Raw genomic sequence first — 24893 nt, 5'->3', positions numbered from 1 at the left:
GTCTCTCACGTGCTGAGGGGGTCCAGGCTCAGGGTTAAGGCTCAGTTCCTCACGCACCTTTTCTCTTGATTGAAAGGGCGTGGAAAACTATTCAAGCACTCGCAGACACGTGAATGGCAAAAGCTTGTAGGAAAACATGCTATCCTGACAAGCGAAGCACCAGCAAAGGTACATGGGAGCACAGCAGAGCCCTGCGCCCGCCTCCAACAGGTACCCAGGAGTGTGCAAGAAGAGTGATGTGCAGTGCTAACAGCCCAGAATATGCTTCCTCCCTCCCAGACTGGCAGGTTAGGGTGCTCCCAAGTCACAGGCAATGTCCCGACGCTGCTTAATACTTGCTGGCTGCTCCCTTGCTGCACATAGAAGCCCCTGGTGTCCACGCACCCTGTCTTCCAGACCCTGACAGAATCTCCCCGTTCCCAATTTCCCGGGACATCCCATGCTGAGCCGCAGTGGAAGCCGTCCCCAAAAGCCCCCAGCAACACTTCCAGGCAGCTGCAGGACCCACTCCATCCCAGGCAGGGCACGGGGATGGAGGCAACCCCAGCTGGGAACAGGGCTGCTGCCCACCCAGCAGTCTTTGCAGCTCCTCATCCCCCACAGAAGAAGAGTTCTATGCTGCAGGGAGCCGAGCTGTGGAGCCCAGCAGGGACACGGCAGCAGTGGGGACAAGCAGGGGAGGACACGGGGGTCTCCTTCGGACACCCCAGCCCAGCCCCAGGTCCCACGTGCTGCAGCAGAAAGGGTGCTGTTGGGACAAACACCCCATCGCCCGGTGCTCCGAGCAAGCTCAGCTCCCTTTCATCCGCTCCCTTCGCTGGACGACAAACGTGTGAGACAAGCCCCCAGTCTGAAGCCAGAAACCTCCCCACAGGGTTGTACAGCCCCTGCCTGCTCAAGCCATAGCTCCCCACCTCTCTGCTCCCATCTCCTTCACTAGCTTCCCCTCCTAAGAAGCCCCAGATTCTCTCTGCCTTTTTTTTTTTTTTTAGCCTTTCACACATCCAAATCCACCCCCAAATGCTGAAATCAAAACAAAATAGTCACAACATCCTGAAAGAGTTTGGGTTGAAAGACAGCTTTAAAGATCGTCTCAGACCATCAATAAACTTCTTATGCTGGGCTTTTAACTGTTTCAGCGTTCGTGTTAAATCCCACCTTGAGCCTTTCTTGGGGCTCAGCAGCAAAACACACCTCTGGCACATTTCGGGGTGGGCAGAGCGGCCCCTGAAGCCCTGAAGAACAGTCCAGGCAGCAGCAAAGCAGCTGAATGTCAGCATTCGCAGCCAGGGCGCATCTCTTCCCACAACTTTTCTCTGCATTAATAAACTCAGGCCCAAGAGGATTTCTTGCCACAGGCAAAGAGCTACGTAAACAAGGCCAATGTCAAGCTTCAAGCCTTCTCTTACTGGATTCTTTATAGATCTCATTCAATATCTGTACCACGGGATTCCCGATGCTTCGTAGGTGTGGCATCCCGATCCATCAACAATTCAGAGCATCCTTCTCTCGGGGAAGGAGATTTCCTTTGGCAAGTTCTCAGCATCACCACGGACTGAGGCCACAGCTGGGATACAACCACCTCTCCTAAGAGCAAGGAGCGTGTGGAGCATCCGTGAAGTCAAAAATCAAAAAACCATTTCCCCACACAACGTCAAAACTGCTTGTGCACTGAGGGAGTGAGGGATAGGTAGTCCACTTCCCTCTCCTAAACTTAGAAGATATATAGCACAACGTCACACTCTAACGCAGTGCTTCAGAACAACAACCAAGAGCAATAAATCAGTACCAAATCAAACTGTTTTCCTGAAACATTAAACATTTCTGAACAAAGAAAATAACAGCGTGGTCATACCGGTGGCTTTTGCTACTCCAGGCAGCCTTCCTTGGCAGTTGCTCAGCCTTCTTCCCCTCTTCTCAAGTTCTTTCTCAGGCCGGGGAACCACTGCAAGTAGGAACCGCAAGTGGCTAAGCGAGCAGCTGGGAACAAGGCAGCTAGCGTGACAGGAGGGACAAGCAGTTTCAGAGACGGCGCTTGGTCACACAGCCCGCTGGCACCGCACAGGCCAACCTCGGCACTTCTGGGCAAGTCTGTTCCTCACTTCCTCTTTCCCTGCATAAGGAGGAACACAGAAAAGAAAGACGGCATCAACAATGGCAACTCTCAGAGCTCCACTTTAGACTGATGTCCCTTTTGCCTAGACCTTACCGGGTCACGGCGAGAGGGCTTTCTACTGCACATCTCTTCGGTGAGCCCAACGCAGTATAATCTGAGAGCCTCTCTCCCTCTCCTCCCAGTGCTGCTACTCAATTCACATCTGATTTCCCATCCGTTTCCCCGAGGGGGGAAGTCACATGTGAATTGAGTAGCTCCTGCCCAGAGAACCGGGCCTCCACTCCACAGAGAGCGCAGACAGATCCGTTCCGAGGCACAAAGAACAGGCGCCGCCTTTGGCAAGTCAACTGGCCTTGTAAAATGGGCAAAGCTCATACAGGTTGGTGGATCCATTCATCATTTGGAAGACGAACACCCACACAGGGACCTTACAAAGTTAAAAAACTGCTTTTGTCCCTTACCTCTGGCAGTCAGAGATTCAGTATGAAATGAACACGGGCTAGCATGGAGAAACAGACTTCTGCACGAAAACAGCCTGAAGTCTAGAAAAGACAGCAAAAATCAGAGAAATAACCCTCAATGCACTTGTTCCCACGAAAGACCAAACCGATGCATTGCACCTGGTTATTTACTATCGTCGTATCTCCACCCCACAGGAACACCAACGTTTCCACCTGTTCTAGCAAAACAGCAGCACTAGTCCCAAGGTGCCCAACAGCGACTGCAAGAGTCGCAGCACAGTTACAGGCTGCTCAGTTTTCTGCTGTGTTCAAAGTTTACCGACAAATCTATTCGTACTGTTATGGTCGTCCAGCATAAATGGCGCTGCCATAAGTAGAACAGCGGGATGCAGAGCAAGACGTTGGGCCTCGTTGGGAAATCTTTCTGTCCGATCAGGGTCATCTTGGCTCATTCCTCTTGGTTGCCTGGAGTAGGTATAAACGTCTTCCACCGACTTGAAGAAGACAACTGGTATTGAGGACTCTTCAAGAGAGGGAAGTGTCTGCAAAGGTATATCAAAAACTCATGAGAAGGCACGATTAGTACATTCGCTTCATCGGCTGCCCTGGTCTGTATCCTCTCTCAATTGGAAGGAGAGCAACTGGATAATTTAAAAACAAAACACCAGTAATTACTAACAACTTTGGCCAAAGGGCAGCTCTCCTGCACAGCAAGCTGGAAAGAGGGACACATTAGCACAAGATACAAATCACCACGTCTTAGCAAAGAGCGAACAGCTGGCTCACCTCTCGGCAGCCCCACGCAGAACAAATTATGGCAGCAGAGGGAGTTTCTGCAAGGGAGCGGGAACACAGTCAGAGGCCGTGGCTCTGCATTTTTTCTCAAATTAAGCAAGTTCCAGGGACGATTACCCACCTTTCGGCCACAGACAGGTAATACAGCCAACGTTTGTATTTGTTAACGCAGCCCGGACGAGAAAAATAGCGAAACAACAGACAAGCAACTATTCCCCTTGCCCAACTACGGCTGTTCAAAAATCCGGTACTTGCTCTCTAGGCTTATTCTGTTGTCAAGGCAGCAGAAGAGAGCCATCCATCCTCACAAGGGGTGAATCGCCATTCAAAGCTGCTTCACACTTTGGTGGAAGTGTGTTCAGAGGATTAGCCCACAACAAAACAATTGTTTTCACAAAAAAAAAAAAGGATTTAAACAACATAAACTGGCCTCCCCAGGGGACCACAAGGTGCTCCTGAAGCAGCACGGAGAGCTACACGGCTGGGCAGCAGAAATTCTGCGCTGATAGGACACCCATACAGAATAACTTGGGTGAGAGGTGAATCCAATTAACCAACCGGACTCTGCTCGATACCCACCAGCCCACTGTAAAATCCCCACCTGACATGCAGTAAAAATAAAAACTGCTAGGACAAGAGTTTAAAAAAAAAAAAAAGAACCAAACAGATGTAAAAGATGACTATCACCTCCTCTTGCCACCCATGCTATCCTCACTGGGACAGGCAGCATCACTGCCGCTCCACAGCAAAGCAGAAACAGACAGGGTGCAAGGGTGGACGCTAAAAATGTCTGTTAGCACACAAGAGGCAGATGAGAGCAGGTACCCTAGAGAGTGTTTGAGGAGCAGGGAGTAGCCAGGCCTTCTCTGCTCCAGTTAGCAAATCCCTATGCTTTGGAACTCGCCGTTTAATACTTGTGGGGAAGTACTTAAGTCAGCTCACAAGGACCCTATTGCTATCTGCTCATCTGCCTACTTCTCATCTCACCTCATCGTACTTTCTCCCCACGCTTCCTAGGAGAGGTTTTCCCTCCTCTCTCGTTCTCTCAAGGTCCCTTTCCAGCTTGCTTTCCCTCCATCCCCTTCAGGTAACATCTCCCAGCGCCACCAGTTCTTCCAGCTCTGCTTTAGACTATCTGAGAGCCAGCTTCCCCCTCGTCCTTCTACAAAGCGCTTTGTCTCAGTCACTCTCAATCTCCAGATGGGTAAGGAGCTGCGGTTATCCAAAACCTTGCAGGCACACTCCCATTTCCAGCTCTATAACACCTTCTGTGACTCGACAAACCCTGAGTGACACCGGCTCCCTGCTGAACCCAAAGGAGAGCGCAGGCCAAAGGCCATGCTGCAGGCCCGGCCAGACTCATTACCATTATCATTAACCACTATTTAAGCAGTAAAGTTGTGTTACTGGTGCCACACAATGCCTCAAAGCACAGCCCAAAATGCCACCCTCTCAAACCCATCCCCCTAACCCAGGGGGGACCTCTGAGTGATCCAGGAAAACCCCACAATGACTCCCAGTAACCCTCAGGACTGTGCATGAAAGAGAAAGAAGAGTAGTCTGCTTCCCACCACACCTCAATGCACCAGCAGAGCACTAGTCGAGCACCCAGAAACAACAGCAAGGAGGAAAACACAGCCCCGAGGCCATGCCAGACGCTTTAAAAAAAACAAAACAAAAACCACAGGTCAAAGCAATTCACACAACCTAAAACCAAGAATAACCCTCCTCAACTGCAATAGCTCTGCTCAGGGCTCTCACCTTAGCCTCTGCGATGAGCTCTGGAGGACTTTCTTTTGTATCCTCCTGGGCAGGTTCAGGGTCTCGGTCCGTTGTGCTTTGGACACTGGCTTCATCCAAAGCTGGCCACACATCCCCCTCTAACTCCTCCTCAGCAGAGAGGTGCCACTGCCAAGGAGACGGACAAAGCAAGGAAAGCTACTGACTCCCACTTTCATTTCTGTACTCCACAGGAAAACTTACCACCTGGAAAGGACAGTTTTATCTGAGCAATCTTTTCTGGTTATTGCTTGCTGCCTTCTGAGGAATTTCACCATGGAGAAGTGCCTTCACACAGCACAGCTGAGACAACTCAGCGTCCAGCCATTTCGCACTTAAGGGCAGAGGAGGGGGTCGAGTTAATCCTGACAAGGCAAATCTAGGATTGGACAACACAAAGGGAGTTCCCCACTGCCAAAGAGGAGTTCCCAGAAAACGCTAGCCGAGCAGTACCAAGAGTCAGACGTATTTCATCCCAGTTCTAAACACTTTGAGCAATTATTAGAGTTGATACTGATGGTGACATCGGTGATGCACCGAGGAGGAGAGGAATCGTTTCGAGCAACTAAACAGAATAGCAGAAAAGAGAGGATTACTGTTCCTGGAAAAGGATTCTAAGACCCTTCAAAACAGAAGAAAACCTGAAGGCACTTACATTCCTCTAGTCTCCAAATTGCCAGCTCTGTCTGACGTTTACACACATGGATCTTGCTGCACTTAACCAGATTTTACCATAAAAATCACAATAAACTCAGATTTGCAGAGTCTCGGTCACATTCATTTCTCCCACATAAAGACGATGTTTGGGACCTTCAGTTCAGATGATGTATTGACAGTGCAAGCCCACCAATATCCAACACGTGCAGCTTATAGTTTCCCTAGCCCAGACACACAGTTGGCTAAAATAAAACCTGGCTAAAATGACCGCTTTACAAGTTACCGACACTACAGTAACTCTTACGTTTTTACGTTTCAGAGGAATGTCAGAAAAACAGCCCTGGAGCCGGCCCACTGCTGAACACTTCAACAGCTGACAGTTACTTGGCGTCAGTAGTAAAATGTGTCATGAAAAAACTACAATTTAAATCACACAAAAGTAGAGAGAGTGACCTGTAAAACAATACCCCTGGTGTTTCTAACGGTACCGTGCTAGACTGCACCCAAGACCTGGATTTTACTCCCTGCTTAACCCCTCTGTTCATCATTCTTTTTCATCCATTAAATAATAGCAAAGGGCTCCTCTCTTCAACCTGCTCTGAAATCAAAGGCGTACAGCAGTATCCAGACCTGGGTATCGGTCGCTTTTAGAGTTAACTTTTAAAAAAAACTCCAGTCGTGTACAACTTTAACCCCTGTAACAACCAAGACTGCAAATGGATTCCTTTCGGAGAAGTTTAAAATGAGCGAGACCCTTAAGGCAAACAAGACATCACTAGTTCTTCTGCTCCTTTCCCACACGTAAATGACACCCCGAGTTATTACACATCCTTTGCCAAACCCCAGAGACACTAGAGGAGACCACACCACCTCTTGGCTCCTGGGGTGCAAACTAGGAAACTGCTAAGTCAAACTGATCTCAGGGATCTGGTACTGGTCTGAGTTCTTGGAGTCCATTCTCCCTCTAACTCAAAAACGATGGTGCGTATGGAAGGTTGGAGAACTCACTGAGCACAGACTCCCTGAAGTCTGCAAAGGGATCAGAGGTCAAGCAGCGACGGACGTATTTATGGTCCACGTGTAATTGTTGTTACGTCACGGTTCTGCTTGCTTTTTATAAAAGCAAAGGAAAAAAAACCACTCCACAAGACACTGCATAGGACTAAGCCAACACATCTACTGATCCCTGGAGCCAATTCCACTGAACGATAGTCACACCGCAGCCAAACTCTCACCTGTTCCCACAGTTCATCCTCATCCAGCTTCGAGCTTGCTATGTCACTATTTACGTTCAAAGATTCCTGCTGCGAGCGAAGGTGTGGCTCCACGGGTTCAGCATTCTCCTGCTTTCTGCTGGGCTCAAGATACAAGGCTGAAGGATTCACTTCCTCAAATCCCTACGAACAAATAAAACCCCAACAGCTGAGTCAAGAAAAGTAAGTTGTCACCACCATAAAGAATAAAAAGAATTCTAATGGGTTTTACAAAGAAGCACACCACCCACAAGTGAGCTCTGAATTCTTGGAGAAATTGTCTTACTAAGAAAATCAACTCCCTCCAGCAATAAAATCACCCAGCAATAGCCCCCTACCCGCTAAATGGAACACGCACACGCAAAAAGACAATTATTGGATTTAATCCTGCCAAAATACGCATTCTGCATCTACTAAACGAAACAACAGATACGAGCACTCCGGGCTGCAAAGCCTGACTTTCTGCTGAGATACAAAACTGTTGCAGCACCTTTCTAAAGGTTTTCGTATCCACAGACTTCTTGCTGAAACGGAGCTGAGACATTCAGGCAACACTGATGGGCCTAAATCATAAATGCTCTCTGTGCTGGCTCACAGCTTCAATCTCTGCTCAAGGCACAACATGCAATCTACCCTGGTTACACCGTCCAGCACTATACACGTCACTAGCAAAGAAAGAGACTTTGTAAGCCAAGACCATATCTATAATTCAGTTTAACGGCACAACCAATCTCCGGGGCCTAGAGCAGGAAAGGCCAAAATTATTTATTTAACTACCCTGTTCCTCACTCAACTGCCCGTGCCACTGGCTAGCAGAAAAAATGGACATCAGCCTGGATATCAGACAAAAAAAATTTCACAGAAAGGGTCATCGGGCACTGGTAGAGGCTGCCCAGGGAGGTGGTTGAGTCACTGTCCCTGGAGGTGTTTAAAAGACAGGCAGACAAGGCGCTCAGGGACACGGTTTAGCGGCAGATAGGAATGGTTGGACTCTACCATCCAACCTGGCAATTCTACGATTCTATGCAGCGCTACTTGAAGCCAGACAGTAACATCTAATGGACTTGCTCTCATGGTCTGGATGACTCGGAGGCCTCAACTTATGACTAACAAAACCTACCGGATTTAACAATGTTTAGAAAAGTTACAAATACAACTCCTCAATTCCATCCCAGCTTGGCCTCATGTTCAGAACATCTATTTTCCTTTTCGGCAATATTAACAAGCTAATCCACTTTAAAAATCCGTACCGAAACCTTCTAATCCACTCTTAGAAGTCAGGATGAAAAGAGTTTGTTCTGCTAAACCAGAACATCTCTGCTGTATCATCGAATTCCACCTTAACCAAAAAGAAAGCCGTCACCATAGACACCGTGGGATACAGCCCCAAAACAGTAAATTGCAGGGAAGCAGGGAATACCGGTTTTGCTCTTCACAAAACTACTTGCTTCAAGGTAAAGATCTCTCCACTACAGGCACCCAACCAATCCTTTCCCTGCCTTTCCTGTCAGAAGCACACGCCTCCCTCCTGACCTGGGAAGGAACGTTCTTCCCACAGATGTCAGCACATCCCCTACTGCTCAAGACAGCGTGGAAGTAGATATCGTCCTTAGTGGCTGCGTCACACAGGAAGAGATGACAAATGCCAGAACTTCCTCCTCTTCTGGGTTTTAAGATCAGCTTAGGAATAGAGAGGCACATATCGCATTTTGTGCTTACGAATAAAGCCCGACAGCAGCTTTGGAAAACACTCCGTAGCCAGAGAAGGGGCACAGCAGAAATAGCAATAACAACTGGTCCCTTACGCCTTCCCTTGCCCAAGCATCCTCTCCTCATAACCTCTTTTGATAAGAAAGTTATGGACAGAGAAAAATCACTTTTGAAACACAGAATGCCTATGGCCAGGCATGAATAGAGGCAAATGAGAGGGCAGAAGCAAATATGGGGAAGGTACTGAATTACAGAGGAGAACGAGTACCTCTGACACCACAAATGCTCCCAACTGGGAGGATGTCTGTTCAAGAGATGTTTACCTCCATTCACAAAACTCAGGGAAGAGGATTAGGGAGCTTGCTCGAAAGGGACAGAAAGGGGCAAGAGTGAATAAAGGAAGAGGAAAGGGTTTAGCCCACAGCGATGATAAGCAAAGGGCTTGGAGTGATCTGCACCGCAGATCTTGTTCTTAACGTCACCTCACGCATTAACATGTAAGCAAGGAAGTACCTGCAAGGCACTGCTACGGGGAAAAAAAATCCAAATAGACACTTTCTAGGAAACCCGCGTGGTGGGACGTCTTCCTGGAGAGTGACAGGCCCAGCAGCCTCACCCTCATCCCTGGGAAGGCGATGGAACAGCTAATCCTGAGAACCATTTCCAGGCAAACCTTCGGACGATTCCCAGGTTTCCGTAATCTGCGTAGAACACCTCTGCTTCTTGGTCATTGATCACGCGGTGGATGATAACGCGGTACCACCATTTTGAGACCGTTACACAGCAAAGCTGTCCAGGACGTACTGAAGACTCAGGCATGACAGAACGATCAGAAACAAGTTTACTCAAGTAACAGTGTCTGCCAGAGATCACAATGAAAAACTGTGCTTGGTAGGGCGCAGGAGATGGATAAACAGAAATACACTTCAGGGTTCAGAAGAATCCTCATTTCTCAAAGCCTCCACGAGACGGATTTTCAGGAGTTGTTCTAATAGATAGTTTATGTTTCTGTTCTACTTAAACCAAGTGACAATAAATACACAAACCTAAACTTTTAACATTTAAATGGTATTCTTGGGGTCCAACAAAAAGTTAACTAATGGGCGCTAATCAGCGACTAAATACAGCCATTCTAGTCGTTCACTTTTAACATTACCCTGACTTGGCACAGGGCTTCTTACGAGCCAGGTTCCGGAGTCCTGGCTTACACACACAGTACCTGTCTGCAGCCTGCGATCACACGGTTGCCCCACGGACATCCAGTATTTACTTTGGCACACGACTAACAGCAACTGCAGCGTAGTGGAAGAGTCCCAAACGCACAACGTACCTGACAGACAAACCCACTGATGGGGTTTTGCTTTCAAATATAGATATGACTAACGCTTATTACCTGCTGCTTTTGGTAAGTGCTGGAGATGGAAGTAAAAGCCTTAACCAAGCACATCAGCAATAGCAATGTCAACAATACAGAACCCTCAAGTTCCTTTCCACAACTTTTCCAGGCTTTTAAAGTTTAAGGCCGTCTAGGACACAGCCAAACTATTAGCGATACTTACTGCTTGCTAGATAAAAGGAATGGGGAAGCATTATGATTATGTGATTTAGTACGGCACTGGCATCTCCACATCCAGAAGTCAAGCCTGTAGTGACGGTAACAAACAGCCGGGTGCCCTGTTCCCTCAGTGCAAATACCCAGGTAATAGCACAGAATCAGCATAGCACGTCCTCAACTCATCTCAAACATCATATCCTGGAGTTTATCGGATGTTTCTGCGTGGCACGCTTGGATGTAGAACCGGCTAGGAGAGATTATACATTCCACAAAGACTCCCACCAAACACAAGCGCTCCAATGGTGGGAAACTGCAAAGGCTTCTGTCCTGAACAGCATCAGGGGGAATTTCTGGAGTCGTTGCCAGATTGAAGATTGACAGCTTCAAATCTAAATCTTGACACTACAAAGGGACAAGAGGAAAGTAGCGCTCAGAAGTCTTGCTACGCCCTGAACACACATAACTGGCCTCTGCATTAAGGTAAAAAAGTAGTTCTGCTTTCCTGGGAACCCATGAATTACTGAAGATCAGAGAATCCCAACAAATAGCGCAAACTCGGATTAAAACTGTCCCTGGGATCCTAACACCTATTTTCACACCCTCCACCTTCCTTCTCTCTTTCCTCCCTCCAGTGTAAAGAGGGGTGCAACAAAAATACCTTCCTCATATTCCTTCAAGGAATAAAGAAGAGGAACCGATGACACGTTATGTATTTAGACAAAGATATTGAATGGCTACTGATAAAGAGAAAAAAAAAAAATCAAAAACTCACACCAAAAAAACCCACCCGCTTGTTGGATTTTACCCCAAAGATGCTGTTTCTATCTTCTGTCCCCATGAAAGAGCACATGACTGAAGTAGAAAAACTATCTGAAAACAATTCAAGACACAGAAGGCACAAATGCATCTCACACACACCAGAGCTATTTCCCAAAAGATAAAAACATACAAACGCTACAAATCCTATTCTTTTCTCATTCTAGGCAAATTTGTACATCAGTTCTTGGCACAGCTTGCAATTTTGCATCATTCTTTAGCTGCTGTAAACTTTATTCCACTTGAACCAGCGTGCATGGAAACCTTAATCAGACATCAGCTACTTTCACTGCCTCCAGAGATTCGGTTTGTGCCAACAAACAGCACTCCTCCAGCGTCCAGAAGTCAAAACTATTCCAGTTTTACTCATTGTGAATATGCTACGAGTTACCACTGCATCACACACCAGACAACTTACAGGAAATTTGTCTTCCAGCACACCCCACTGCTTACACGGCTACAGTCAACCGAGAGACAATACTAGCCCTTCGAACCGTTTCTTAAAAAAGCAGATTAGAGTCTCTCCTGCAGACTGAGCGAGGAAGAACACCCTTGAATTCTTTTTGTTAAAAACTTTGACTAAAACATTGAGTTAACCAGGCAGTTAACATTTTTGAGTTAAAGAGTACCTGAGGGAATTCTTGCCTGAGCAGCAGCAGCACCTCTAAAATCCCCTTACATTTCATGGATTTCCTCCCAGAAGTGCCAGTCAACAGTGATATTGCCAAGGGACAGGTTTGCTCCATGAAAGCTCCTCGTGTCAGACTGTTACGGGCACACGTGATGTTTATCACGTAGTTCACACGTTGGCAGAGACAACAGACACTTCTTTGAAAGACGTAGAAATGTCTGCTTAAAAAACACCTTCACAAAATAGCAAGAAAATTATAAGAAAAAGGTAAACAACCGAACACACTGTAAAACTAGCCCTAGAAGAGGCACGGCTCGTAAGACTGGCTAACTCCTTGCCTTAAGCCAGAGCGGCAGCTGCCAAGAGTGGTGTGGATGACAACTTTCCTTCTGCTCGGCACGGCAAGAAAAAGCTGCCAAGAGCAGCAGCTCTAGATATTTGACCCTTCTCGGGGCCGAGCAGATTGACTCGGCCCTTGTCCCTCATTTGTCCCTTACAACGCTTCCGCTATTGGCGTCTCATCACCAGATACTTCCATACCTTACAGCAGGCCAGGAATCAGGTCGCATCTTTCCCCTCGACTTTGCAGCATCTTGAAATCTTGGTTCACTGCCTACCCAAACACATTCCAGCTCGCTTTCCTCCTCTCTAGGGCACTTTTAAAACAAACCAGCAAAACTGGTGCTTCATGGCAAACACGAGTTGTACAAACACGTTCCAAGACTCGCCCTGCTAGAATCTTTAAACAGATTCCCTTTGCGACACATAACAAGAAAAAAATGGGGCTACGTGGACCATCTCTCTCCCTTTTCTACCCTTCCCACAAGCAGACTTTGTTTGATCTAGGGAAATTCCCCACGGACTTCATCCCACCAGACGACAAGGTCTTATCAGAAGAGCCTGCCAAAGTTTTCTAAAGGGTATGTTTCTTGAAACACCGCAGAAAGTCCGACTCGTAGCCCTAAGCTTTCAAGTTCATTAAGTGAACAGCACACCAAATTCAGAAAGAATCCCTGCAACCCTTTCCCTGTCTAGGTACTCCAACTGTACAGTTGTGTAGAACCACCAGATGAGCTTGGCAGAGGAAATAATTCGCAGCAGGAGAACTTTCCTGAGAAAACAAAGGCCTAAAGATGCTCAAAAGAGGAAAAAAAAATAGAGGGGGCACAAAGAAATTCTCCCAAGCAGGTCTGGCAGGTCAGAGCCTCTGTACTTCTCCATCCCTTTCTAAAAATACATTGCTAAACCACAACAACAGCAACAAAACTTTCGAGTCCAACCAAAGAGCAGAGTGGCAACGACAGGACTGAGGTCTCCAAGGACCATTCCTCAGCTCTGCCACGTAGCTGCTAGACACTTAAACCCATGCTACTGCAGCAGGGGAAATGCCACACAGCTACTCTCAGAAGAAGGCTATTAAGAACACAAAAAGAATTGTCTCCACTCTTATTGGGGAACAAGATTATGCTTTACTGGCTTTGGACGATCTCCAACAGAGATCTCAAGACCAGAAAGAGACAAGAAAAAGACCTAGGCTGGAGGGCACATAGAGTTATATATCAGGTCAGTATGACTCTGGTCACCTCCAGCCTCATCTAAACTAGGTACAATTTTTTTTTGGAAGCAACAGTGCATCAACAATACAAACCAAGCAAAAACAAAAGCAGTGAAAAAAATTATCACCCCCTGGACGAAGACATGACAAAGCTACAGATCACTCATCCTGCCACTTACTTGTTTGAGGACATCACCCATATCTAGTGCTTGTCCTTCCACCGGCTCTGACTTCTCTTCTGCCGGCAGGTGAAACCACTTGGCATCACGGATGGGTTCCAAAGGAGGCATCTCAATTGCAGGTGCAGCTGTAAAGAGAGTTTAGTTGTTATTCTTTATTTACATATTAAGCAGAAGGAGAATACACCTGGCCATGAAAGCGTACAAGTACTAGTGCCATTTTCCTCATCTCTTGTAGCACCCACAGTCACGGGGATTTGCTTGAGAGGCATCCTTCGCCGTACTAATAAATTCAAGCAAAATAAAACACACTTGCTCTTGCAAGCATGACAAGGGCTAAATAAATTCCTAGAATGATGCTAAGAAAAGTCAGGCATTTGGCAGGAACCTTATGCAATCCTCTGCTTTCTCTCATAGTTGTTAGGGGAACGCTGAGGATATCTACAGGCTCTTCTTCAGAGAAGCAGTATAGCTATGCCTTTCAGATTAGTGCTTCAGCCTCAAAAAGCGCATCTGGAAGGCTTTACCAGCCTGCGGAGCCGACGTGCCAGAGATCCTTCTAGTTTTATTACCTGTTGCCTGGAATTACTAGAAATTCCAGTCCTATACACGCATTCAGAAAGGGCCTTAACATCCCTTCTTTCACCTCGCACTGAAAAACAGTGGCAAACCGTAGAAAACTTCCAGTTAAGCTCTCTGCTACCACAACAACACCCTTGTAACAGCTGCTTCTACAGTACCTCGCAGCCCTTCTGCGCTAAAGCCTAGGGAAACCAGGACTACGACAGCTACTGGAAAGGCAGCAACATCACTTGAAACACAGCTGCTTGGCAGCTACATACTTCCAGTTAAATAATACCCTCCCTCACCTTCTGGCACCTCTTTGTGCGCCCCACCGTGCGGCACCTCTTCCTTCGCTGTCTCACCTTCCAGCTACTTCCTCAGGGTCAGCAAGGAACCTGCTTTTGTCTGCTCAACAACAATGATATCGGACACACTTTCAAGGACTTGAAATACAGAGACAAATCCGTATCGCCTATACTGGAACGGCCGGCCAAAGCGTCTGCGATAGGCCCTCTCAAAGTTCCTGAGCAGAAGTGGTGAGGAACTCAGCAGATCCTGCAGCTCAGCCTTCCCAGTCGCTGGCTGCGAGGGAGACACTTTGTGTTCCTAGAGGGAAAAGCAGCACGTGCCTTCACAGCATCATTCTTTCGTGACTTAACACTTTCCTCCTGCCTGGCAACCAGTTTTGCAATACCTTTGGTGGTCTCATCTGCAATGGCTACCAAAGAAAGAAAGAAAGAAATTATGAGATTACCAAGACAGCAAACTACTGAAAGCTTTATACAAGCAAAGGTCCTCCTCTTTCCTATTCTCCCCACCCTCTTCAGAAGCAGGCGTGTCTTTCAAAACCAATCACGCTAGATCGCATTTCCAACAGGGTAACTTTTACTCTCCCTTTGTGAACTGAAATGAACCAGATGAAACAGCCAAGAACCAACCTGCACCCTCATCCCTAGAAATCCAGATCCAAGCAGAAAGGCGGGTCCAATTCTTGGATACAGGATCACAAAAGGAAACTCATCTGCTGCAAGTTTTGTTGGGAAAATGATAAAAGTTCTTTGATACAGACTGAACTTCCTATAGAAACGTTACTGCAGTTTCTAAACCAAGAGCAGAGTGCAAAATGTACAAAAAGAACTGGAAGCCTCTGTTATTTTCCAGGAGGAAGGAGGAGAAAGGTACAAAAAGGCAGATTAAGACACAGCAAAAAACATCAACGGCAAAAAAATTAAACAGAGCTATATGAGAAAAAGAGTGACAGAGATACATGACCTACAGCTCTGGCAATTCATTCTGCACCTCCTGGTTTTAGAGCATCGCTTCATACCAGTACGAGGTTCCAAACAACTCCTCCACTTTTACGGAAATAAAACCTCACCTTTGAGGATAAACGTGCCTTTCTCCTGAGGACAGATTCTGACAACGTCAGGCATTTTTGCCACCAGCTCCAAGGTGGATTGGAAGCTCAGGTCACGTAGAGGGAGAGGTTTGCCCATCATGGCCATGTACTCCCCTCTCCAGCTGTGCTGGGGTTAAACCCTCTTTATCGGTAATAAGCAGCGACCTCACCTCCTTCTTCCAGGCGGGGGGTCTCCTTGCTCTGTCCTACGTGCCCCCTTGCCCCTCGCAGAGCTCCCTGCATCCCTAATCCCAGGCATGGGGAGTCCCCCCTGTACCCCTCACACAGCTCCCTGCATCCCTAATTCCAGCCCCACGTGCTCCCTTGCCCCTCACAGAGCTCCCTGCATCCCTAATTCCAGCCCCAAGTGCTCCCTTGCCCCTCACAGAGCTCCCTGCACCCCTAAACCCGGGCATGGGGATTCTCTGCCCCTCAGAGAGACCCCCCTGCCCTTAATCCCAGGCGTGGGGTCTCCTTGCTCTGTCCTACGTGCTCCCTTGCCCCCCACAGAACTCCATGCATCCTTAATTCCAGGAAGGCGGATGCACCCTCGCCCCTCACAGACCATGAAGAACCTTCCCTGTACCCCCAAGCGCTCCCCTACTCACCACAGAGCTCCCTGGGCCCCTAATTCCCTCCTTCTCCTCCTCCTCCGCGAGGGCGGAGCCGCCGCCTCCTGGCGGGAAAATGGCGGGGTGGGGGAGGAGGAGGCGGGAATTTTCCCCTGTTGGAGCAGCCCCTGCGGGTCAGTGGCACCTGAGCCCCCCTTCTGAGGGGGGAAAGGCAGAGCCCGAGGGCCAAAAAGCACCAGCTGTGCTTCCCCGCTGGGCTCCACGTGCCCCCTTGCCCCTCACACAGCTCCCTGCATCCCTAATCCCAGGCATGGGGAGTCCCCCCTGTCCCCCTCACACAGCTCCCTGCATCCCTAATCCCAGGCATGGGGAGTCCCCCCTGTGTCCCAAGTGGGAAACACTCATTCACTGGTAAAACCTTGAAAAGGATCAAGTCTTTGAGGCAAAGGCAATAACATTTTTGGTTTACAATTCCGCGCTGAATTGGATGCCCTTCTAGAAAAAGGCCTCACGCTTTACAAAAGCAGTGGGTATATATACTAGTTTTAGGCAAAGAATAGTGTAAATCCTCAAAGAATGAAACGGAGGCAATGGCATTGCTGGACAGTGAGCAGCAAGAGGGAGGTATGGATTATGGAAGGGGAAGGGCTGGAAAGCTGTGGGCTCTTTGACCCTGTACGGCCACAGAATAACTCCGCACGGTGAGTGCCATCGCACCCGCCTGGCACAGACACAGTTTTCCTTGGGGTGAGACACGGGAGACCCCAGCCAGCCTCACAGCCTCCTGGTGCTGTAGAGCTAGAGTGATCACGCAGGTTCTTGGCATGTGAACCTCCCTCCAGACCTGCTGGCTCTGCAGAGAGCTCCAAAGGCAAAGGGGCAAGAAGGGAAGAGCTCGAGAAGATCTAAGTGGGAGACGTGCAGGGACGCTAACTTCACTGCTGGTCCGCCCTCTGGGTCTAGGTACCCCAGAAGGAATCTATTTCCAGGCCACACCTGCAGGTTTTCCCTCACAACAAAGGTCAGCCAGGTCAAGACGCCCCGTCCTGGCTTTGGGGAGATGGGGAAGGTCATTTTGACCCGAGCACCCCAGTCAGCCCCCACGCCTCGGTGTGACCGCTGGAGGGCGCAGGGAGATTTCAGTAGCACCAGCGGCTCGGTCCCACCGCATCAGGGAGCTGGGATGCGACTGAACTCCTGTTCCAAAGGGCCTGAGATCCTCTGACAGGGAAGGGCGCTTCAGGCTGTGCACGTTGAAATCAACTTCCTATTCGCCATCTTTCTCTTTGCCCTTAGCTCACCTCTCCCGACGAACTTCTGGGCTCCCAGGTCAGCCAACAAATTGCTCCTTCCAAACCCTTGGACACCGCTTGGTGCCTGCAGGTCTTCAGCCTGAAGGCTGCTCTCTAGTCGAGGCCCCACGGGGAAGCACGGCTCCATTTCTGGCAGTAAAGCGGGGACGAAACCTGTCGGTGCATCCTGGCAGCTCCTGCTCACCTGAGCCAGCTCCAGGGAGAGCAAATGGTTCACACGCGCCGGGTTTAGGCAAAGGCCAACACTGAAGCTGACGGGCCCGGGCGCTTGTCAGGCTGTCGGTATTTTGGGAGCTGGCCTCTGCTAACACGGTCCTTTTGTATTTCTCCCTAGGAGTAAAGTCTCCAGGTCTGGGCATCTGTGAGTGGCTTCTGACCATCTTGTCTTTCCTGTTCATCATAATGACCTTCCCCGTTTCTGTCTGGTTCTGCATGAAGGTGAGAATGGTCATGGGGCCTCCCCAGGCTTAGTAGTCGGTGTCTGATGTGGACGTAACTCACTGGTTCGGCACGTTTTGGACGTGAGCATAAAGCTTTTTCTGGGTCTAAGGTTCTATTTACACTTCTTCAACCCATCGTTAATTTTGACTTTCCTTCCTCGCACATTGCTGCAACAAAGGGCTGCACAGGGATCTTCCGCTACCTCTCAAATACTCCTGCTGAATTATCAGCAGGCAAGGGCTTAGGTTTCTCTTTTGCTGAACAGCTTGCAGGTCTGTTCACTTTCAAACATCGCCTTCAGCACACCCAGCCCAGAGAGAGTGGCACTGCAGCAGCAGGTAAATAGGTTTTGAATGTAAAATGTTAAGAGAGTTTGGTCTCTCAGGTACCGATGGATTTGCCCTCTTTTCCCCCTTTTCTCACATTTCTAGCGTGGCTACGAGTAGGCATATTTTGGTTCCCACTTCTGGGGAAATTTCACGTGAATCTTGCTCTCAACAAGGGTGTCAGTGTCATCCCTCGGATCTCACAGGGGTGAGCACATGCACACACGGTTCCCTCGGAGGCAAACAACAAGCACGCAAAATTTTAGCTCAGGATGTTTGAGTTTGGCCAGGCTCTGAGGAAGCAGAACGCTGGCCTCATCCTGGGAAAGCCCAGGCCCCTCTAACATGGGCTGCTCTCCCAAATCCTGGGTGTCTCGTGGCTGCTCCTTCTCTGCTCACACACAAGGCCAGCCAGCAGTTCTGTGTCAGGTCCTCTGCGGGGGTAAAGGGACACAGGGACAGGTAACTCCGGCAGCTCACACCTGCTGAAACCCTCCCTTTGCAGCGCATCCAGCTTTTGTTTCCCCTGCAGGTAGTGCGGGAGTATGAGAGAGCCATCGTTTTCCGACGTGGGCGTCTCCTTCCTGGCAAAGCCAGAGGGCCTGGTAAGGTGGTTACTGAGATCCCTCCAGCTGCGTCACTCCCCTTCCTCGTATGGAACCGAAGCTCACATGCTGGTGCCCTCCAAGCAGGCACAGCTACACAGGAGACGGGACGGCTTTGCTCCCTCTTAGGGCCAGTGGCTTCTAATGCCTTTTCCCATCACAGAAGCAGCCTCTTAATTAAAGCCCACGTATGTTCCTTTGCAGTTTTGCATGCGAAACCCTCCCCTGTTGTCCAGAGCAGGAGAGGCAATTCCTGAGAGCTGTCCCAGAAACGGGGCCCACGCCGCCTCTGGTCACTCGGAGTGGAGCTGGGCTACTGGCAGCCACCAGCGGGTCCTGGTCTGGACGCAGGAGGGAAGGCAGCCCAGGCGTGTGACGTGAAGCGGGTTGCGCATGGTTCCAGAAGCCTCTGGTTTTTTGGAAAGGGAAAAATATAGAGCGTAAGGAGCAGTGGCTGAGGGAACATGGGTGTCATCCCTTCCCCTTCACAGGGCCAGATGCACCTTGACACCCTAGAGCCTGGTCTTTCAATCCATCACCTCCGCAGCAAGGACAGACATAAACGTCCCCGTCCTCAAACCAAACAGGCAGGAGGACGGCGCAGGGTGAGCCTGGAAACAGGAAGGGGCTCAGTGTACAGGCAGGTTCTCCTGGGACAGGGGAACAAGCTGGGTCCCGTGTGCAGCCCCGGGCGTGAGATTTCACTCACACACAAACGCACACAGGTAACCAAGGATTTTGTCCCTAGTTCTGAGCTGAGAGGAAAGGGAAGAGGAGGAAGGGGCAGCCTTCATGGCCTGGCACTTCCCTGCAAGGTCCATCAGCTCTCTAGAGGGAAGGGAGGCTGTGCTGCTCCCGCTTCCGCTGGGGGTGCGGCAGGACAAGAGCTCAGCTGAGGGGCATCCGAAGCGTGAGAAGCGATCCATTGAACCAGCTCCCACCGAGCTGACAAGGGGGAATCCGGCTCACGTTGTATTTAACCAACCCCTCGGCTCCCTGGAGTCGCCTCCTCAACACTCGGAGCTCCCATAATACTCTCTCTGCGAGTGCTTGCCGGCTTTTTCACAGCAAGGGCACCGCACAAACCAGGCCCCTCACAAGTGGCTGGGAAGTGGAAAAAATCCCCCCCTTCGCGTCTCTCTGCTCACACGAGCATCTGAGCTCCAGGGGCATCCTCACGTACCAGTCATAGAATCATAGAATTATAGAATAACCAGGTTGGAAGAGACCCACTGGATCATCGAGTCCAACCATTCCTATCAAACACTAAACCATGTCCCTTAGCACCTCATCCACCCGTGCCTTAAACACCTCCAGGGAAGGTGACTCAACCCCCTCCCTGGGCAGCCTGTTCCAGTGCCCAATTGATGGATGGTTACGAACCAGAGGACATTTAATGAGCACCCCAAGCACTGAGCAGCTTATGCTAAATGAAACAAAGGCACCTTAGCATAAGGCCTCACAGCTTTTGCACCGGAATTAAAGCTAACTTTGCAGAAGCAGCAGCTGCTGTAAATGACACACTCTCTTCAAGGTTTCTCTTTGCAACAATAGAGAGTCGTTCTACCCTAGACGCCTCTCATTTCTCAGGGGAAGCTTTCCTCGGTAGTCCTTGACTTGTTACTTTGTAGGCTATCAATTTGTAGACTGAAATGCTCACATAGCTATTTCTCATGGGAAAACATAATAATGTATTGTAACTAATGATTACTTGTTGCAAATGGAGAATTGTCAAATCAGCTTGTAAAACAATGGCTTGCTTCAGCAAGTAGGGTATAAAATGTGTTGGGAACTTCGATTAAATGGCTTCACTTGGATCATATTGATCACTGCGTGTTGTCCCATATTTTCTTCCGTCACCCAATGACCCTTTCTGTGAAGAATTTTTTCCTAATGTCCAGCCTAAATCTCCCCTGGCGGAGCTTGAGGCCATTCCCTCTCGTCCTGTCCCCCGTCACTTGGGAGAAGAGGCCAGCACCCTCCTCTCTACAACCTCCTTTCAGGTAGTTGGAGAGAGCAATGAGGTCTCCCCTCAGCCTCCTCTTCTCCAGGCTAAACAACCCCAGCTCTCTCAGCTGCTCCTCCTAAGACCTCTTCTCCAGCCCCTTCCCCAGCTGGTTATAAAACCTGGTGATTCTGTGTGTGATTCTGTGTGTGTGAAGAGCAGCGGAGATGCTGAGACCCCACGGAGCTGTAGGGGGAGGAGGTAAGGAGTAACAGCAGGGGACGAGGAGTGCAATGCTACTAGGAAAGGACACCAAGAATGTACTCGGGCACTGCTGTTCTTTAATGTTTGCTTTGTCTCGATCCCTGGAACTGGCCAAGCCTTGACTCCTGAGAGACTTCCTTGGAAACACGTTTCTGAAAGGAAAACTAAACAACAAAGCAAATGCATTAAAAATTCCATGGAGTTAAAACATGCCCAAGGTATCACATCCATAAGAAAGTTCATCTCCCCTCCCGCTTTGATGTCAAAGAGACAGGACGCACGGAAGGACTAAGGGAAGAAGTTTTAATTGCCATTCTTTCTCCTTCTCCACACTGACCCACGCTGTGGATCCAGCTGGGAAAGGACACTAGGGAATGCTTTCACCCACAACAAACGTGCAGCCTAAGGAACCACTGTCACACCCTCCGGGCAAGACCACTGGGTCAGCAGTGTTCACACAACTCCTGGAGACAGCAGGAGAGCCCTGGGCTGGAAACACAAAAGGTCTGTAGCCTCTCACAGTGAAGGCACTTGGAACGTTATTTCTTTCCTAGCCTGAAATCAGTGACCCTAAATAGATCTTCTGGAGTGCAACAGGGAACGCTCACTTACAAGGGAGACAAAGTCAGTTACAGTGACCTCCTGGATATTGAGCCTGTCCCACATCTCAAAATCAGACAAAATTACTTTCTCTCAAAACCAGACCACGCTCAGCAATTCTTTCTGCCCTGAGCCGGAGTCAAGGTAACAGCCTCCCTGCTCGGCCTCTGCCAAACACACTGGACAAATCCCTCGGATGTGCCCAGGCGGAGAGAGCCCTGCCGGCACAGGCGGGAAATGAGGTGCCCTCAAATATTGCCTCCCTCTCGGCCTGGGAGAGCAGACTGAGTCGCTCTAACAGGTCTGTGTCAGTGGCACGTTGGGGATTCCAGAGCTGAACACAGGGCTCCAGGTGGGGTCTCACCAGAGCGGAGCAGAGGGCCGCAGTCACCTCCCTCGCCGGTCCCACTGCACAGAACATCTCTGCCACAGCCACTGCTCCCTCTGTGGGGACAAAAGAGGATGAATCCCAGCAGTTAATTTTCCACTCAGTAAGTCACCGACACAGAACAATCCAGTTCCACGCCCTGCCGAGGGCAGGGACACCTCCCACTGGATCACGTGGCTCGAAACCCCTTCCAACCTGGCCTTGAACACCTCCAGGGATGGGACACCCACCACTTCCCTGGGCAACCGGGGCCAGGGCCTCACCACCCAAAGCACCAAGAATTTCTTCCTACTGCCTAATCGAAATCGTCCCCCCTCCAATTTACAGCCATCCCCCCTTGTACTGTCACTCCACGCCCCTGTAAAGAGTCCCTCCCCAGCTTTCCCAGAGCCCCTTTCAGTTCTGGAAGCTGCTCTAGGGTCTCCCCAGAGCCTTCTCTCCTCCAGGCTGAACAACCCCGACTCTCTCAGCCTGTCCTCACAGCAGAGCTGCTCCAGCCCTCGCATCATCTTTGTAGCCCTCGTCCAGACTCGCTCTAACAGGTCTGTGTCACTGGCATGTTGGGGATTCCAGAGCTGAACACAGGGCTCCAGGTGGGGTCTCACCGGAGCGGAGCAGAGGGCCGCAGTCACCTCCCTCGCCGGTCCCACTGCACAGAACATCTCTGCCACAGCCACTGCTCCCTCTGTGGGGACAAAAGAGAGTAAATCCCAGCAGTTCATTTTCCACTCGCTAAGGTCACCAGCATCAGAAGCACAAGGATTTTCAGTTCTTGCAAACAGAGAAGCTTCCTACATCCCTTTCGGCAACAGCAGTTGCCCTGCGTCCAAGGAAGCTCTAGGCATCTGTGTAAGGCAATGATGCACCATGGACCTCCAGAAGCCATAAGCACAGATCCAGACTGGGGGTGAATTCTCTATGATTTTTCAGATCCATCATCTGGACTCGCTCTAACAGGTCTGTGTCAGTGGCATGTTGGGGATTCCAGAGCTGAACACAGGGCTCCAGGTGGGGTCTCACCAGAGCGGAGCAGAGGGCTGGAATCCCCTCCCTCGCCGGTCCCACTGCTTTGGACGCAGCCCAGGACACCGTTGGCTTCTGGGCTGCAGGCGCATCCATCACCAGAGCTTCTCATCCCATGGCGTTTCTTGGGGGCTGAGGTCAGAATTGACACAAACAACCCATAGCTGCTTCCTTCAGGACAAGCTTTGAAGCAGATCTTCATTCAGTCTGGTTCAACACAGAACACCACATGCTGTCTCCAGATACCTCTGATCCAAAGAGGTTTCTCAGGTCTTCTAAATCCAGAGAGGGGACAGGAGCGCCTTTGATCTCTGGAAGGAGAAGACCGTACACTTGAATCCAATTACAGCACTCGCTCTGGGAAGACCTAACAGAAAATTATTACTAAGGGAAGAAAAAAAGAGCCGTTCAAATATTCCCTCATCAGTTAAACAACCTGTCACTGGCTGATCACTGCCACCAACCGATTCCTTCTGGCCAGCACAGAACACCTCTGCCACAGCCACTGCTCCCTCTGCGGGGAGAAAGGAGGATAAATCCCAGGAGTTAATTTTTCACTCCCTAAGGTAACCCACAACAGAGGCACAGGGATTTTCCATTCCTACAGAGAAGCTTCCTACATCCCTGGAAGCAACAGCAGTTGCCCGGTGCTGAAGGAGCTTTAGGCGTCTGCGCAAAGGAATGTTGCGCCAAGGACCCTCGGCAGGGCGAAGCCTGTCAGAGCACACTCTAGGAGCCCCAGAAAAGCAGAGTTTGTAAGTGAGCTGAGGGGAGTGGGAACTCCTGTTATCCAAGAGCTGTACATTTCTCCTACCCGATTTCCTGACCCCATGCAGAAGGAGGACTTACTTACCACCCCTCTGGCTAAAAGTTCCCTCCCGTTCTGGCCTTTAACCCTCTGTGGAAACAACCTCTGAAAGTCGCCTGCATCCATACACCAAACGCAGACACGGGCGAAAACCCACCTCCTTGCTTTTCAAATGTCAGTCCCTGGTTCTTCTCTGCAGTTTTCTCTGGAGAGGCTTCCCGGGCTCAAGGACGGTTCTCCACTCCCAACTCGGCGCTGACTCGACTCGCATGGAACGGATCCACCTGTTGATTCCTTCGACCTGGAGCTGCGTGTTGTTTTCAGCACCTGAAAGGGTCCCTTCCAGCTTTCTGGAACTTCCGCTCTCCCACGGCTTGATGTCGACGGAGTCTCCGGGCTGGAAGGGGCGTCCTGGAGAATCTAAAGCGAGAGGCTCAGGACACGTTACGCACCGCCCCAGGTCATTCACTCTTTTACCCGACAACAGCAGAGAAGATTTTAGCTCTGTTTCTCCTTCCAGCACCACGTCTCGAGGAAAAAGGGTCATTTGATAAGGCCTCCCAAACACTGATTCATACAGACTGCTCTTTGTCTCAGCTCTCGGCTGTAGCCTTGTTCTTAGCACAGCCAGTACAAGAGCTCGAGGCCACCACAAAGAAGTCTCCTCACAAATTTTACCCTTTTCCCTCTGCAGAGTTTGATTCACCCTTTCCACCTTCCCACTACTCTGGGGGCTCCAGGGCGGGTGCAGGGCCCATTTTATTCCTCGGACTCGGCTCAGCTCTTGTACAATCCCCGCCAGAAAGCGAGGACCTCTAGCTGACAACAGACCTATGGCAATTCCAAACCTTGGTCAAATTCCCTACAAGGAGGTTTGAGTCACCTCTCTTGCTTTGACGGTGCTGCAGGGCAATGCCTCTGGCCAGCCTCAAAATGTGGCTCCTGGTCCCCACAGGTCCCGGGATCCGCCCTGTCTGGGCAGCTCAGAGAAATCTCTCTGCCAGGGATCACCGGGGGCATTTCCTCTGCGAGCAACTCCTAGGGGAGGGCGCTTGAGAGGGACGGGATTATTTTTCAAACAGATTTCAGGCCTCCCCACAATGGATTTAGCAAGCCTGCTCATCCTCACGCTAACTAC

The 24893-nt window shown here is 49.8% G+C and overlaps 1 protein-coding gene across 1 annotated transcript; it reads right to left on the bottom strand.

Annotated features, from left to right (window-relative positions):
* Positions 1–1426: 1426 nt before the first annotated feature.
* Positions 1427–17807, bottom strand: LOC138723344 (tudor domain-containing protein 5-like). The gene is given in 16 exon segments (XM_069862290.1): positions 1427–1587; positions 1856–1945; positions 2897–3119; positions 5134–5280; positions 7044–7205; positions 7400–7402; positions 9414–9658; positions 10506–10728; positions 13508–13635; positions 14377–14667; positions 14670–14789; positions 15450–15582; positions 15584–15646; positions 16079–16146; positions 17344–17484; positions 17540–17807. Coding segments are annotated over 16 exon segments (2466 nt in total).
* Between the last annotated feature and the right edge of the window lie 7086 nt (positions 17808–24893).

This window comes from Phaenicophaeus curvirostris, chromosome 8 (assembly GCF_032191515.1).
Source record: "Phaenicophaeus curvirostris isolate KB17595 chromosome 8, BPBGC_Pcur_1.0, whole genome shotgun sequence".
In the NCBI taxonomy this organism is placed as follows: Eukaryota; Metazoa; Chordata; class Aves; order Cuculiformes; family Cuculidae; genus Phaenicophaeus; species Phaenicophaeus curvirostris.
The sequence above is the reverse complement of the archived record's forward strand: the minus strand, read 5'-3'. Positions and strand labels throughout refer to the sequence as shown.